Raw genomic sequence first — 12064 nt, 5'->3', positions numbered from 1 at the left:
CATTACAGTGCATGTGATTTCAGCTGCCAGCCCGTGTTTCTAAATCACACACCAGTTTTACCTGCACAGCCTTCTGTTTTATGGAAAAAGGATAACACCCATATCCTCCCTGGGCACCCTGTGCCACTGCTGAGTGCTCCAGGCCGGGCTGTGGCCCTTGGGAAGGGGAGGGAGCCCATCAGGTGCTAATCATGACAATCCCAATTATTAAACCTGCTGTGTGCTTTCTAACAACCTCACGTGGGCTGGTTGGGACTGCAGGAAGAAACCCTTGGAGTTCCTGCAGCTCACTCCTGGTGGCTTCCCTCCCAGAGCTCTGTGCTCTTCCCAGTGCCCAGCAGCAGAGTGAGGGGTGCCAGGGGCATCCCAGCCCTGGCACAGGCAGGAGCTGCATCCCAGCCTGGCACAGCAGGAGCTGTGTGGGATCTCAGCACCTCAGGACGGAGGTGCAGAGTGGCTGAGACCACCCTTGGGGGGCTCGGGAGTCCTGGAATGTTGCCAGAAGTGTCTGGTGGCTGCACTTTGATCCTGCACGGGAGACGACACCTGTATGAGGATGGGAGGATTTCACTGGGGTGAATGGTGAAGGGATAAGTTAATTAGAGTGTGAAACACAGGGTTTAGGATTTCTGTACAGGGGGGTCTAAAGAAGTAAGATGGAGGAATTGGGGCGTGTCCTGTTCTTCTTCTTCTTCTTCTTGGCCTCCATCTTCTGTGGTGATGGTGGCACTTTGGGATTGGTTATTACTAGAAGTGCACTGGTCAATAAGGGTAGAAGGTATTGGGGAAAAATTATAAATATTGTACACGTAACTTCGGGTATAAAGATAAGTGACCGCCCCGGGGGCTCTCAGTGTGCCCATGGCTGGCTGCTGTGCAGATTCTGTTGGGCCAGGAGAAAATCTTTTAGATAAACAATTAATAAACACCGAGACCGAGAAAAGATCTGAAGTCTCTCCTTGTCCTTTGGAGCGCCGGACTGTCCAAGGCCACCCTGGGCCTTTCCAGGCCACCTAAACAGCCGAGAAACCGAGCAAGTGGCATCCCGGAGCTATCTCCGGACATAAATCAGCCGGGAGAAACAGAAATCTACAGAGCTGCATCCCAGCCCTGGCACAGGCAGGGGCTGCGTGTGGTTGGTGTGGTAAATCAAGGAGCACAGTTTGTGAGGATCATTTTTGCTCCTCATTTGGGCTCCTGCAGGTTGGTAACTCTGAATAATGAGAGTTTTGGAGCTGCACTGTGTCCTTTTATTTATGCAGCTAAAGCAGACACAGCAACTTACGCTCCAACATTTCCTGGTGGCTTTGCCTTTCCTTACAAAATTTTCTTATTTTCTACATATCCTCACCCCTTTAGTGATGCTCACCAGGCACCGTGGAACTGGGTCAGGTAAATCAAGGAGCACAGGTTGTGAGGAACATTTTTTACTCCTCATTTGGGCTCCTGCAGGTTGGTAATGCTGAATAATGAGAGTTTTGGAGCTGCCCTGTGTCCTTTTATTTGCAGCAGCTGCATGCACTGGAGGGCTCTTGTGCCATTTAGAACTCAGCAGCTGCATTGCTGGGCAGGAATTCAGAGCACCAGGAGCAAGATTTATTCTGTAAATAAAGTACTAGGAGCAGGATCAAATACAAATCTATCAGAAAAAAACCTCAGTAAGCTCTGCAAGAAACATGTTTAATTGATTTTGCATTTGCTCTTTAATAAATTCTGCATTTTTTTCCTCTTGACAGATGGCAATTTGATTTCTGGATCCTTAAAAAATAATCCTAAGTTATTATCTCCAATGATTTAACATCTTTCAAGTTTCAAAATGTTAGAGATGGGCCTAAGACAAAGTTTGGATTCAAATACTCCTGTTCCCAGAGGGTGTTCTGCTCCAAGGTCTTGGTTCAGGCCCATCTTTTCCTTTCACAAGTATCCATGTGAAAAGGATGCTGCCAAATCAACCTCCTGTTTTGAAAAGTGAAGTATCACATGTGTTTCTAATAACATGTCAGATGGAGAAGCATGAAGTCATTTCAATTATTTTTATTATTTGTCTGTGGTTTTTTGCTTTCTTCTTTCATTTTGCTTAGCAAAACAGTGAAGCTGGAGCAGCCCACCTCCCTCCCCACTTACAGCCAGCAAATCAAAGTGAAACTATCACTGGCAAAACTCCTGCTGTGCAAATGCTTCTGGATACAAGTGAACATAATTAAAAATCGATTATTTCTTAAATTACACAAAGGTATCTGTTGAAATCCATTCAGTCTGTCCTGAAAAAAAAAAAAAAAAGAGAGAGAGAGAGAGAGAGATGAATTGAAATACAGAAAAAAATTGGTTGCTGGTGCTGGGAACTGAGGATAAAGTCCTTCCCCAGATGGAGGTAAGGTTGGGAAGGCACTCCCTGCATCCTGATCACATGCTGCACAGGGAAAACAGTTTTTATAAGAGCTCAGCCTTGGACCTGCCCAGGATTCATATATCATGTCAGGCAGCAACTAAATTAAAAAATGGTATCTGGAATAAATTTCAAGTGTATGTTCAGCCCCACCAATAAAGAGTTTTCTAATGAAAATAAAGACAAATTAGTGGAAAATTGGAACCGAGCTACTCTAATTTTATTTTTTTTTTCTCTTCTGTTTTCAAATGTATTTTCCAGAGTGGATCACTAAAGGAGCCAGAGCCAAACAAAGTCCCACCTCAGCGACCACCACCTCAAGGTTGTTTACAGTACATTCTCGACTGTAATGGCGTTGCAGTAGGACCAAAACAAGTCCAGGCTACTTAGATAACTGAGACCAAAAGCGAGGGTCAAAGCAAAAATGAAAAGTGAAAAACAAATCAAAACCCAATTGAAATCAGAGAAACAACCAATCTGAATGCAAGCATCCCAGTTTTGTTCAGTTTGCCATTGTTTCAGTGCTGACCTGGACTGTGTTTTTTCTATGCAGTGTCAACTCTCCCGTCTGGTTGTTTCCTTGTTCCTGTCTGTGCGTGTAACGCTTTCCAACCTTCCTCTGTAAACTCGTGATTGCAGGGCTGCTGTCAACAGTGTACAAAGAATGTGCCTCTCTAGAGCCCAGTGCCATGTACAGCCTGGATGGTTAGACAGTATTTCTGGAGTATTTGATATTGTTCAGTACAATCCCCCCGAGGTGCAAGCCCCCCGTCCCTCCGCTTACTCTGTGAGTGTGTGCACACTGTACTCATAGCCTTTATTTTTCTGTGCGTGTGCATGACCAATAGGTAGGTGATTCCAGATATATTTTTAAAGTCTAGATTAGGATTTGCTAGTGAGGCTTTTTATTTATAATTTTATAAAGTTTATTAACCTTTGAGTTTTACTTCTATGCGAGTGGAAGTCTGCTATTTTGGTGACTCCATAAAAATACAGTTCTTCCCAAGGAATATTTAAAATATCTTCTATTTTACATACTGGTATTCATATTTTTAGTAATTCTGCATTAAATTATTAGCTACGAAGCTATGTAAATGGGCCACCTATGTGCAATATCTCAGTGAAAGTGTGAGTATTTAATGTATCCTGTTTCAATTAAGTAGTACCTTTTGTTGTCATTCTGAATTAGTAATCTATGGAGATTTTTAATGAAAACTAATGCAAATACTTTCAAAAAATCTTATACTTACCTAAGATTTAAATCCCAGGTTATTTGGTGGGAAGTACCTCAAGGACTGTTAAACTTCCTGTAAGAGCTCATTTCATTGCAAATACTGAGAAGTGAGGGGATGGCAGACCAAGGTACCTTTAACCAGCTGAGGATCCTGGGTTAGAAAATGCAAGGCAAAAAACTGTCAGTGGTTTTCTTTACCATCTCAGGTCTCCTATTTTACACCTGCAAGTTTCCAGAGAGCTGTAAAGAAAATCCAGTCCCGACGTTGTCCACATAAATAGGGTTTCTAAGAACGTGCAAAAGGACTTGAGGTGCCTGACAACTGCTAGATTTTCTGTAGGTAAATTCTTTGTGATTTTTACATAAGCAGTGCTAGGAGAGCTCCACAGGCAGGCAGTTAATCTGTTGGGAGAAATCTAGCCCAGAATCACAAGCTGCACGCTGCTGGCATACCAGAAAGCTGAGTTGCAAGCCAGCCACAAAACTATAATTTTCATCTTGAATATGTACAAAGATGAGTAGTGGCCATTAGTTTAGTGCAAACAATTATGTTTAAAGGGAAAACAGCCTGATGTTCTAAGTCTGTTTTCCCTACAAACACTGGAAAAAGTTATCAGTGAGTCTCATCATTCTTAGTGTTTCTTTTATTTGTACGAGCTGGCTGGTGAGATGAGAATTAAGGTATGCACTATTAGCTATTTAAATGTTTGTGGTAAGTGCTACTGTTTACTACCTATCAGTAAATTACATGAATATTTTGCTTTAGTGATCAGCATTTGTCTGGGTCAGTGATCGTTCCAACGATGGCATTGGCTATTTTGTTCTATGTCAAGGAAATCCCACCCAGAAATCAGGTTCACAAATCCTTTCCTCCAGACACCCTAAAAGAGAACAAACCATACTGCCCTGGGGTGGAGAACTGAATCTGATGACCGATTTTCCTTGCAAGCAGTTGGTATTTTTTTGCATGGAGTAGTGCCAGTATTCACAAGTGCTTTTCACAGGACATTTGTGTGTGTTTGTGTGTGTGTGTGTGGAAGACCTGGGTGTCTCAGACAGGATTCCAGCCTGTTCCCTGGGAAGGATTCGCAGGGGCACACACAATTCCTACATCCCACAGCCAAGAAACAAGCCAAGATGTCTCTCTGCATGTCAGCATGCTTAGGTGCAATATTGTGGGTAACAGGGAACAGATGTTTTACAGTGTAGGCTTAATGTTCAGTTCTGTTGAGTTATTTTTGGTAAAAGTTTCTTTCATGATTGTTGCCTTTTGTACAACCCAGCTGCAAGAAAGTGAGCAAACGCTGGAAATGTGACAGCAGTATATCTTTTATGTGAAATCTCTTGTACAGCTTAATGTGCAATAAAAGAAAGTTATATCTGTCTTCAGTGTAAAGTTTCTGGCATTCAAGCCTGTACGTACAAGTGGGGGAAAGAAACCTTTCTGGTTTTCAATATTGAGTGAAAGGAGACTAATAAGAAAAGGCTCCTTATTAAGATGTTGCAAGACCATGTTATCACCTTCAAATATTTCCTACAAAAGTGGTTCAAATTAATAAACAATGAAGGCACATTCCTTAACATTCAGTACGTGCTATTTATCTTTCTGCACCACAACACACTGCTACGATTGTGCTAAAACTCACTGAGGCATCAGCACGTGCTGTCCTCACACACACACACACTGGAATTCTTCTAGTAAGGGGAAAGTTAACTGTAAAAGCAATTTAAAAACAACAACAACAAAAAAAATAATGTATTGCAGCAGTACATCTAGATATGATGGTTTGCTTTTGGAGACTTGAGCAGATTCAGTGTTTTACTTGCACTAAATACCTATGCAAGACTGAAAATTCCCAGAAGGTCTAGCTCAGTTGTGCTCTGTGGTATTGACAACAGCTCTCATCCTGAGTGAAGCACTGTACAAACAAATACTCAGAATGTCATCCCATCCTTTCTCCCCTCAAGTCAGATGTCCTGAGTGCATTTTCACATGCAAGGGTTAAAATTCACTTACAACAATCATCAGTCCAGAAAACTCCAGTCAGACCTGGGAGCTGAGATAAAAGCAGCAAGCCCTGATGTCTGGCACATCATTATTTCAGCCAGAAAGCAGAAAAAACCCCACTGGTGATACTGTAGCATCTTTCAGCCGTGGGTTGCACAGCCTGAGTCTCTCCTGCATGTTGTGGTTTCCACTCCATGCAGTAGTTTGCCAGTGAAGTGCCTTCCTGGTAAAGAATTTGTAGTGATTTCTTGTGTTTCTTGCAATGTTCTTGGCATATCTCACTAAAGGGTTAAGTAAATTATGAAAATACTTTCAACCAGCCAGAAAATGAGAGTGTTTTACTGCTGTAAGAGTGAATCTAAGAGGACTATTAAAGAAATTATTTTAAGATTTTGGAGGAAGAAAATATCTGCAATAACTACACAGAAAATAGTGAATGTCTTGCTGAATTAGATATTACTGCTCTGTTCAGTTACCTCACAGCCTCTCCTTGACTTGGGCCAAAACTGTTTTGGGTGTAACTCCATTGATTGAGTTTGAAATCAGTACCAGGGATAAGTAGGGTGCTATTTAGCGGTTTTAAGGCTGGTTCATGGGGGGCTCCAAGCAAGTTCCTCATGAGTGTGAGCAGTGCTCTTGCCTCCATTCGAGCACGCGCGAGTAGGCTTTTACCTCGAAAGTAGCGTTAATCACGTTGGAGAGGATGGTTTTTAAAGTGTTGGGTATGAAGTTCTAAATGAGGCCTCTTTGCAACTATAACATTATGAAGTTTTTCTTGTACTGAACCTAGGGGGCCCAGTGCAACCCCAAGGAATGCAATCCCAAAGCCAGGAGGCGTTGCAGCCCCAGCGCGTGTTCCCCGCGGGGCAGGCAGCGAAGCCCGCAGCCTCGCAGCCCCAGCGCCCGCCCGGACCCACCACCCAGCAGCCTCGGCCCCAGGCCCAAGGTCCTCCCAGCTCCAGGTTATCAAAGGAAGCAGAGCCACAGCCACAGCCCCAGCCAGAGCCACAGCCGGCGCCGCAGCAGAAGCCGCAGTCGCACCCGCAGCTTAAGTAAGAGTCGCTTTATCCGCGCTTCTTCTCTCCTCATGGCGTAGATTCTGTCTGACTGGGACTGGGGGGATGCTCTGACAGCCAGGGGGGAAATGAATGTGTTGTTCCCGAGTTTAAAAGGAGGTGAAATAGCTCAAAAAGCTTAATGCCTGGTAATGGAGTCAAGCAAACGGCTAGCGTTAGTTCTAGTCCCAAGTTTAAAACGAGTTTTTAGTCCCTGGTAACGGAGTAAAGTAAGCTTCTGGTCCCCAGTTTAAAATAAGTCTAAATAGTTCAAAAACTTAATCCCTGGTAATGGAGTAAACCAAGCTGCTAGCATTAGTTCTAGTCCCAAGTTTAAAATGAGGTTAATTGACTCAAAAGGCCTAATCTCTGGTAATGGAGTAAAGTAAACTGCTAGTGCTAGTTCTAGTCCCAAGTTTAAAATGAGGTTAAATAGTTTAAAAAGCTTAGACCCTGGTCATAGAGTAAAGTAAGCTGCTAGCATTAGTTCCAGTCCCAAGCTTAAAATGAGGTTAAATAGCTCAAAAAAGCTTAATCTCTGGTAATGGAGTAAAGCAAGCTGCCAGTGCTAGTTCTAGTCCCAAATTTAAAACAAGGCTAAACAGCTCAAAAATCTTAATCCCTGGTAATGGAGTAAAGTAAGCCGCTAGTATTAGTTCTAGTCCCAAATTTAAAACGAGTTTTTAGTCCCTGCTAATGGAGTCAAGTAAGCCTCTAATGTTAGTTCTGTTCCCAAGTTTAAAATGAGGTTAAATGGCTCAAAAAACTTAATCCCTGGTAATGAAGTCAAGTAAACTAGCATTAGTTCTAGTCCCAAGTTATAAACAAGGCTATATAGCTCAAAAAACTTACGCCCTGATAATGGATTAAAGTAAACTGCTAGCACTAGTTCTAGTCCCAAGTGTAAAACTAGGTTTTAGTCTGTGGTAATGGAGTAAAGTAAGCCTCTAGTGCTAGTTCTAGTCCCAGGTTTAAAAGGAGGTTAAATAGCTCAAAAAGCTTAATCTCTGGTAATAGAGTAAACCAAGATGCTAGCATTAGTTCTAGTCCCAAGCTTAAAATGAGGTTAAATAGTTCAAAAACTTAGTCCCTGGTAATGAAGTAAAGTAAGCTGGTAGTGCTAGTTCTAGTCCCAAGTTTAAAACAAGGTTAAACAGTTCAAAAAACAGTCTCTGGTAATGGAGTAAAGTAAGCTGCTAGCATTAGTTCTAGTCCCAAATTTAAAATGAGGTTAAATAGTTTAGAAGGCTTAGATCCTGGTCATAGAGTGAAGGAAGCTGCTAGCATTAATTCTAGTCCCAAGTTTAAAATGAGATTAAATACCTCAAAAAGCTTAATCTCTGGTAATGGAGTAAAACAAGCTGCCAGTGCTAGTTGTAGTCCTAAGTTTAAAACAAGGCTAAACAGCTCAAAAATCTTAATCCTTGGTAATGGAGTAAACTAAACCTCTAATGTTAGTTCTAGTCCCAAGTTTAAAATGAGGTTAAATAGTTCAAAAGCTTAGTCCCTGGTAATGGAGTAAAGTAAGCCACTAGTGCTAGTTCTAGTCCCAAATTTAAAATGAGATTAAATAGCTCAAAAAGCTTAATCTCTATTAATGGAGTAAAGTAAATTGCTAGCATTAGTTCTAGTCCCAAATTTAAAATGAGATTAAATTAAAGCTTAAAAAGCTTAATCTTTGTTAATGGAGTAAAGTATGCTGCTAGCATTAATTCTATCCTGATCACCATGCAAAATTTAATCTGCCCATTGTGCAATTTCTGCCCCGGCCAGGTCTGAAAACCCATCATCTTTTTAGTCTTTGTTTCCTCCTTTTGGTGCCACTGACTCACGGGCTGGGTGTGCTGTCAGTCTGCCCTGCAAGAGGAAGTCTTATCTGCTTCAACTTTTAACCTTGCAGTCACTGAGACAACAGATTCTGTTTCCAAAGGCACAGTCCAGGCTGGGTCACATTGTACAGTGGCTGCCAAATTGGTTCTCTCTGCTGCCTGTGGTTGTGCTCAAGCCCTGCCCAGAAAAGGCTGCCCAAAACTCAAAATTAAAAAAAAATAAAATAAATAAATTTTTTTAAAAAGTGGTTGTCCCACTTCTGGAAGGTTCCTTACTGATTTACACCCAGTAAGGAATATGGAATATTCCCCCTGAGCTCAAACCCAGCCAACAGAAACGCCAGGGAAGCACCAGCAGAGCTCTGCAGTTCTCCAGCACAGCAGCCCTGACACAACCACTGCCAGGAGAGTCTCAGACACCTCTCCTCAGTCTGGGATGCACAGAGAGCTGCACAGAGGCTTTGTTTCCTCCCAGGAACACAGATCCCCTTGTTCCACCCACTCCTGTGCTAACACCAGTGGGAAACAACCCCGGGTCCTCCCTGAGCCCAGCTCAGTGCCAGGGACGTGCTGGATGACAGTATTGTGCAAAGAGGACAGAATTTCCCTTGCCTCCCTGGCACAATGTGTTTCTTTATTCTGTTTTCTGATCATAAGCCTCAAATTGATTCCTCCATGATTTCAGATGATAGAGAATAGAGAGGTGGATTTTTTTAAGCAAGATGGAAATCAGTTTATAGTTTGAAACTTAACTTCGAGGGCTCTGCCACATGCTGCTTCCCAGTTTTCTCCTCTAAGCTTTTTGTTCACATCTAGATTAATCTTCCTCTTCTTCAAATGGAAGAGTCTCTCTTTAAAATAAAATAACAAAGGAGAAATGAAAGTTTTTAAGATGCAAGCCATAATAAGAGCAGCTTTCTAAGTTTCAGAAGCAGTTTTAGGTGCACACCAAGGCTCAGATCTCCTGCCTGTAGGATTAACTCTATTTGCATGTGTATGCTTTGTATTCACCCACATGCTGTTGCCTAACCTGTATGTACATGTTATTAATCTGTGAATAAATATTTAATTAGGCTACTTATTGTGTTACTAATCAAGTCAAGTGCTGCTTCCCACCCTCCCTCTTTCAGTGAGTACAAACAAACATTTATCAGTCTATTCTCATTAGCACAACTATAATTTATGAAAAACCTAAAGCGCCTGCAGCACTGTTTGCTGTACATTATTAGTTTAGAAGGAGAGGAGCTGCAAACCATGAGGAGTCTGAGACAATTTGAATAAGGAAAGTGCTTCAGCTTTACCAGAGCCAAAACTGAAATCTATTGTACTGAGATAAAAATGAAATCAGGTAACTCGTTTTACCCAGGTAGGGATGTCTTTGTAAAAAGCTGATAACTCAATAATGTCTTCTATTTCAATTCAAGCCTCTTTTTTAGATGTTATTTTATCAGACAAGTCACAAGTTAAAGTTTTAGACTATAGCTATTTTCCTCCTTGTTTTCCTTGTAATGTTTTTCATGCTCATGGGAGCTCACACAGGAGTTACGTGACAGAACTAAGAATGGAGTAGCATTGCCAGGCACTGCATATAGAAAAGAAAAAATATATCCAATTTGGGGTGTTTTCTCAAAGATATAAAATGTCTTTAAGCCTGGCAGAGGGAGAGCACATTACAGTTCAGGATTCAAACTCTTGTAAAATACCTGATTTTTCTCTGTGCACAACCATTTGCAGCCTCACCAAAACACAATTACTTATCAGCCCTGTTGGGCTGTGATTTGGATTTAGTAGCCAGGCCCACATTTTCCTCAAGGCTCTAATTTGCACCATCCAATTCAGATCTGTAGAAAGAAAAGAAAACACCACTGTGTTCCTTGAAGGAAATGTTATCCTCAAGCCTTACTCTCAGTGCAGAATTTCGTGGGTCATAACAAAAATGGGTGAAAGCCAATTTTTGTCCAGCCAAGGGACAAATCTGTTGGAGCTTGGATTGTCTGTTTGGTCTGGCTTCTCCAAGGGGTTGTGGTTCCACTTGGTGTGCACCCAGTTATCCCATGGGATGCTGTGGAGGGAATTCCTGTGGGAATTTCTGTGATTTCCTCTGAATTTCCCCTCCCCTGATCCAAGTGCTGGGGGGTGGGAGGCTGGGGGACAGCGTGACCATGCAGAATTGTTGTGTTTGTGTCTTGCAGCAAGTCTCAGTCCCTGACCAACGCCTTCAGCTTCACAGAGTCCTCCTTCTTCAGGTCGTCCGTGAACGAGGACGAGGCCAAAGCTGAGACCATCCGGAACCTGAGGAAATCCTTTGCCAGCCTCTTCTCTGATTAGCCAGCTTCGTGTAGAGTCTGAATGTCCCATAGGTTTTGTTCTCCCTGTGCCAGCACCCTTCTCTACTGTGCTCACTGTTGTACCAAGCAATATGTCCAACCCACAGAAACACAAATCAATAATAGCAGGAGGACTTTGGTGGGGGAGACGCCACGCAGGAACACGTGGAAGGCTCTGGAAGGAAGGAAGGAAGGAAGGAAGGAAGGAAGGAAGGGTTCCATTGCTCCCACAGAATGTCTGGTTCCAAGGTCCTTATCCATTGTAATTTTGTGGCCTTACTGTGACTGAAGTATATAATCCTATTTGAGACTCCTTTGTAGAATTGTGTTAATAAAGCATTGGGGAAGGGGTTTCTCCTGGCTCTGCCCACCCCCAATGCATTGCAATGCATGTGTATTTCGTGTGTAAATGTTTTGTACTGCACAAGTATAGTCTTGACTTGTTCTTGCCTCCCAGACTCAGGAGGCCATTCACACTGACATTCTTGTCCAGCCACATGAATAATGTGAGAAATTGAAGCAGTTTCTTCCTCCTTATCCAATCCCTCCATCAGCTGGTTGTGGACTTCTGATGTATTGCTGGGAGTTATCAGTACACTAAATGTCATAAATAGAGTGTGTATGTACTACTGTATCTCCATATGTCTATTTAAAGAATTTATTTCCAGACTGTAACCATAACTGGGTTTAGTTGCAGAGAATATGCATGATGTTACCCTTATTTTTGTGAACACCTTCTAATAAATGTAAAGTCCCATGCCTGATTTAAAAAAAAAATGTCTTCTACAAAGCTTGTTTAGACATCAATATATATTGTCTATTTTGACTGATATCAAGAGGGTAGCTTTATGATTATAAAATATTTGGACACAAACTACAGCTGTAAGAAAATAAACTATCACAATGAATTCCTTTGTCGAATCAGCATCATAAAAAAAACCCTATAAATTGTAGGAATCACATTTCCATTTTCTACTGAGTTGTGTGGTTTAAAAGATTTTTTTTCTGACTCGTGCAAACAGAATTGATCCCAGGCTTTGAGGCAGTAGCAGTAGATTTTAACAGAAGTTATCTGAGTCAAACTGAAAGAAGCTTGTTAGTGATCTCTAGATTACCCATTTCCATCTGATTTTCGTGTCATTCTGAATCTCTTATCATTAATTATATGTAATACTTGGCAGGAAACGGTGCTAACAGAAGAAACAAGAAAAAAATAACTGAATTA

General features: G+C 41.9%; 1 protein-coding gene across 1 annotated transcript in view; it reads left to right on the top strand.

The window, feature by feature from the left end:
• Positions 1-11747, top strand: part of SYN2 (synapsin II) — a 194057-nt gene extending 182310 nt beyond the window's left edge. Inside the window, exons 11-13 of the mRNA XM_063164403.1 lie at positions 2648-2708; positions 6419-6680; positions 10705-11747. Of these exons, the coding sequence (XP_063020473.1) occupies positions 2648-2708; positions 6419-6680; positions 10705-10840 (459 nt within the window). The 3' untranslated portion in view covers positions 10841-11747. The remainder of the gene's footprint in view (positions 1-2647; positions 2709-6418; positions 6681-10704) is intronic.
• Positions 11748-12064: the final 317 nt, after the last annotated feature.

This window comes from Melospiza melodia, chromosome 10, assembly GCF_035770615.1.
Source record: "Melospiza melodia melodia isolate bMelMel2 chromosome 10, bMelMel2.pri, whole genome shotgun sequence".
Taxonomy (NCBI): domain Eukaryota; kingdom Metazoa; phylum Chordata; class Aves; order Passeriformes; family Passerellidae; genus Melospiza; species Melospiza melodia.
This window is presented reverse-complemented; position numbering and strand designations above follow the sequence as displayed.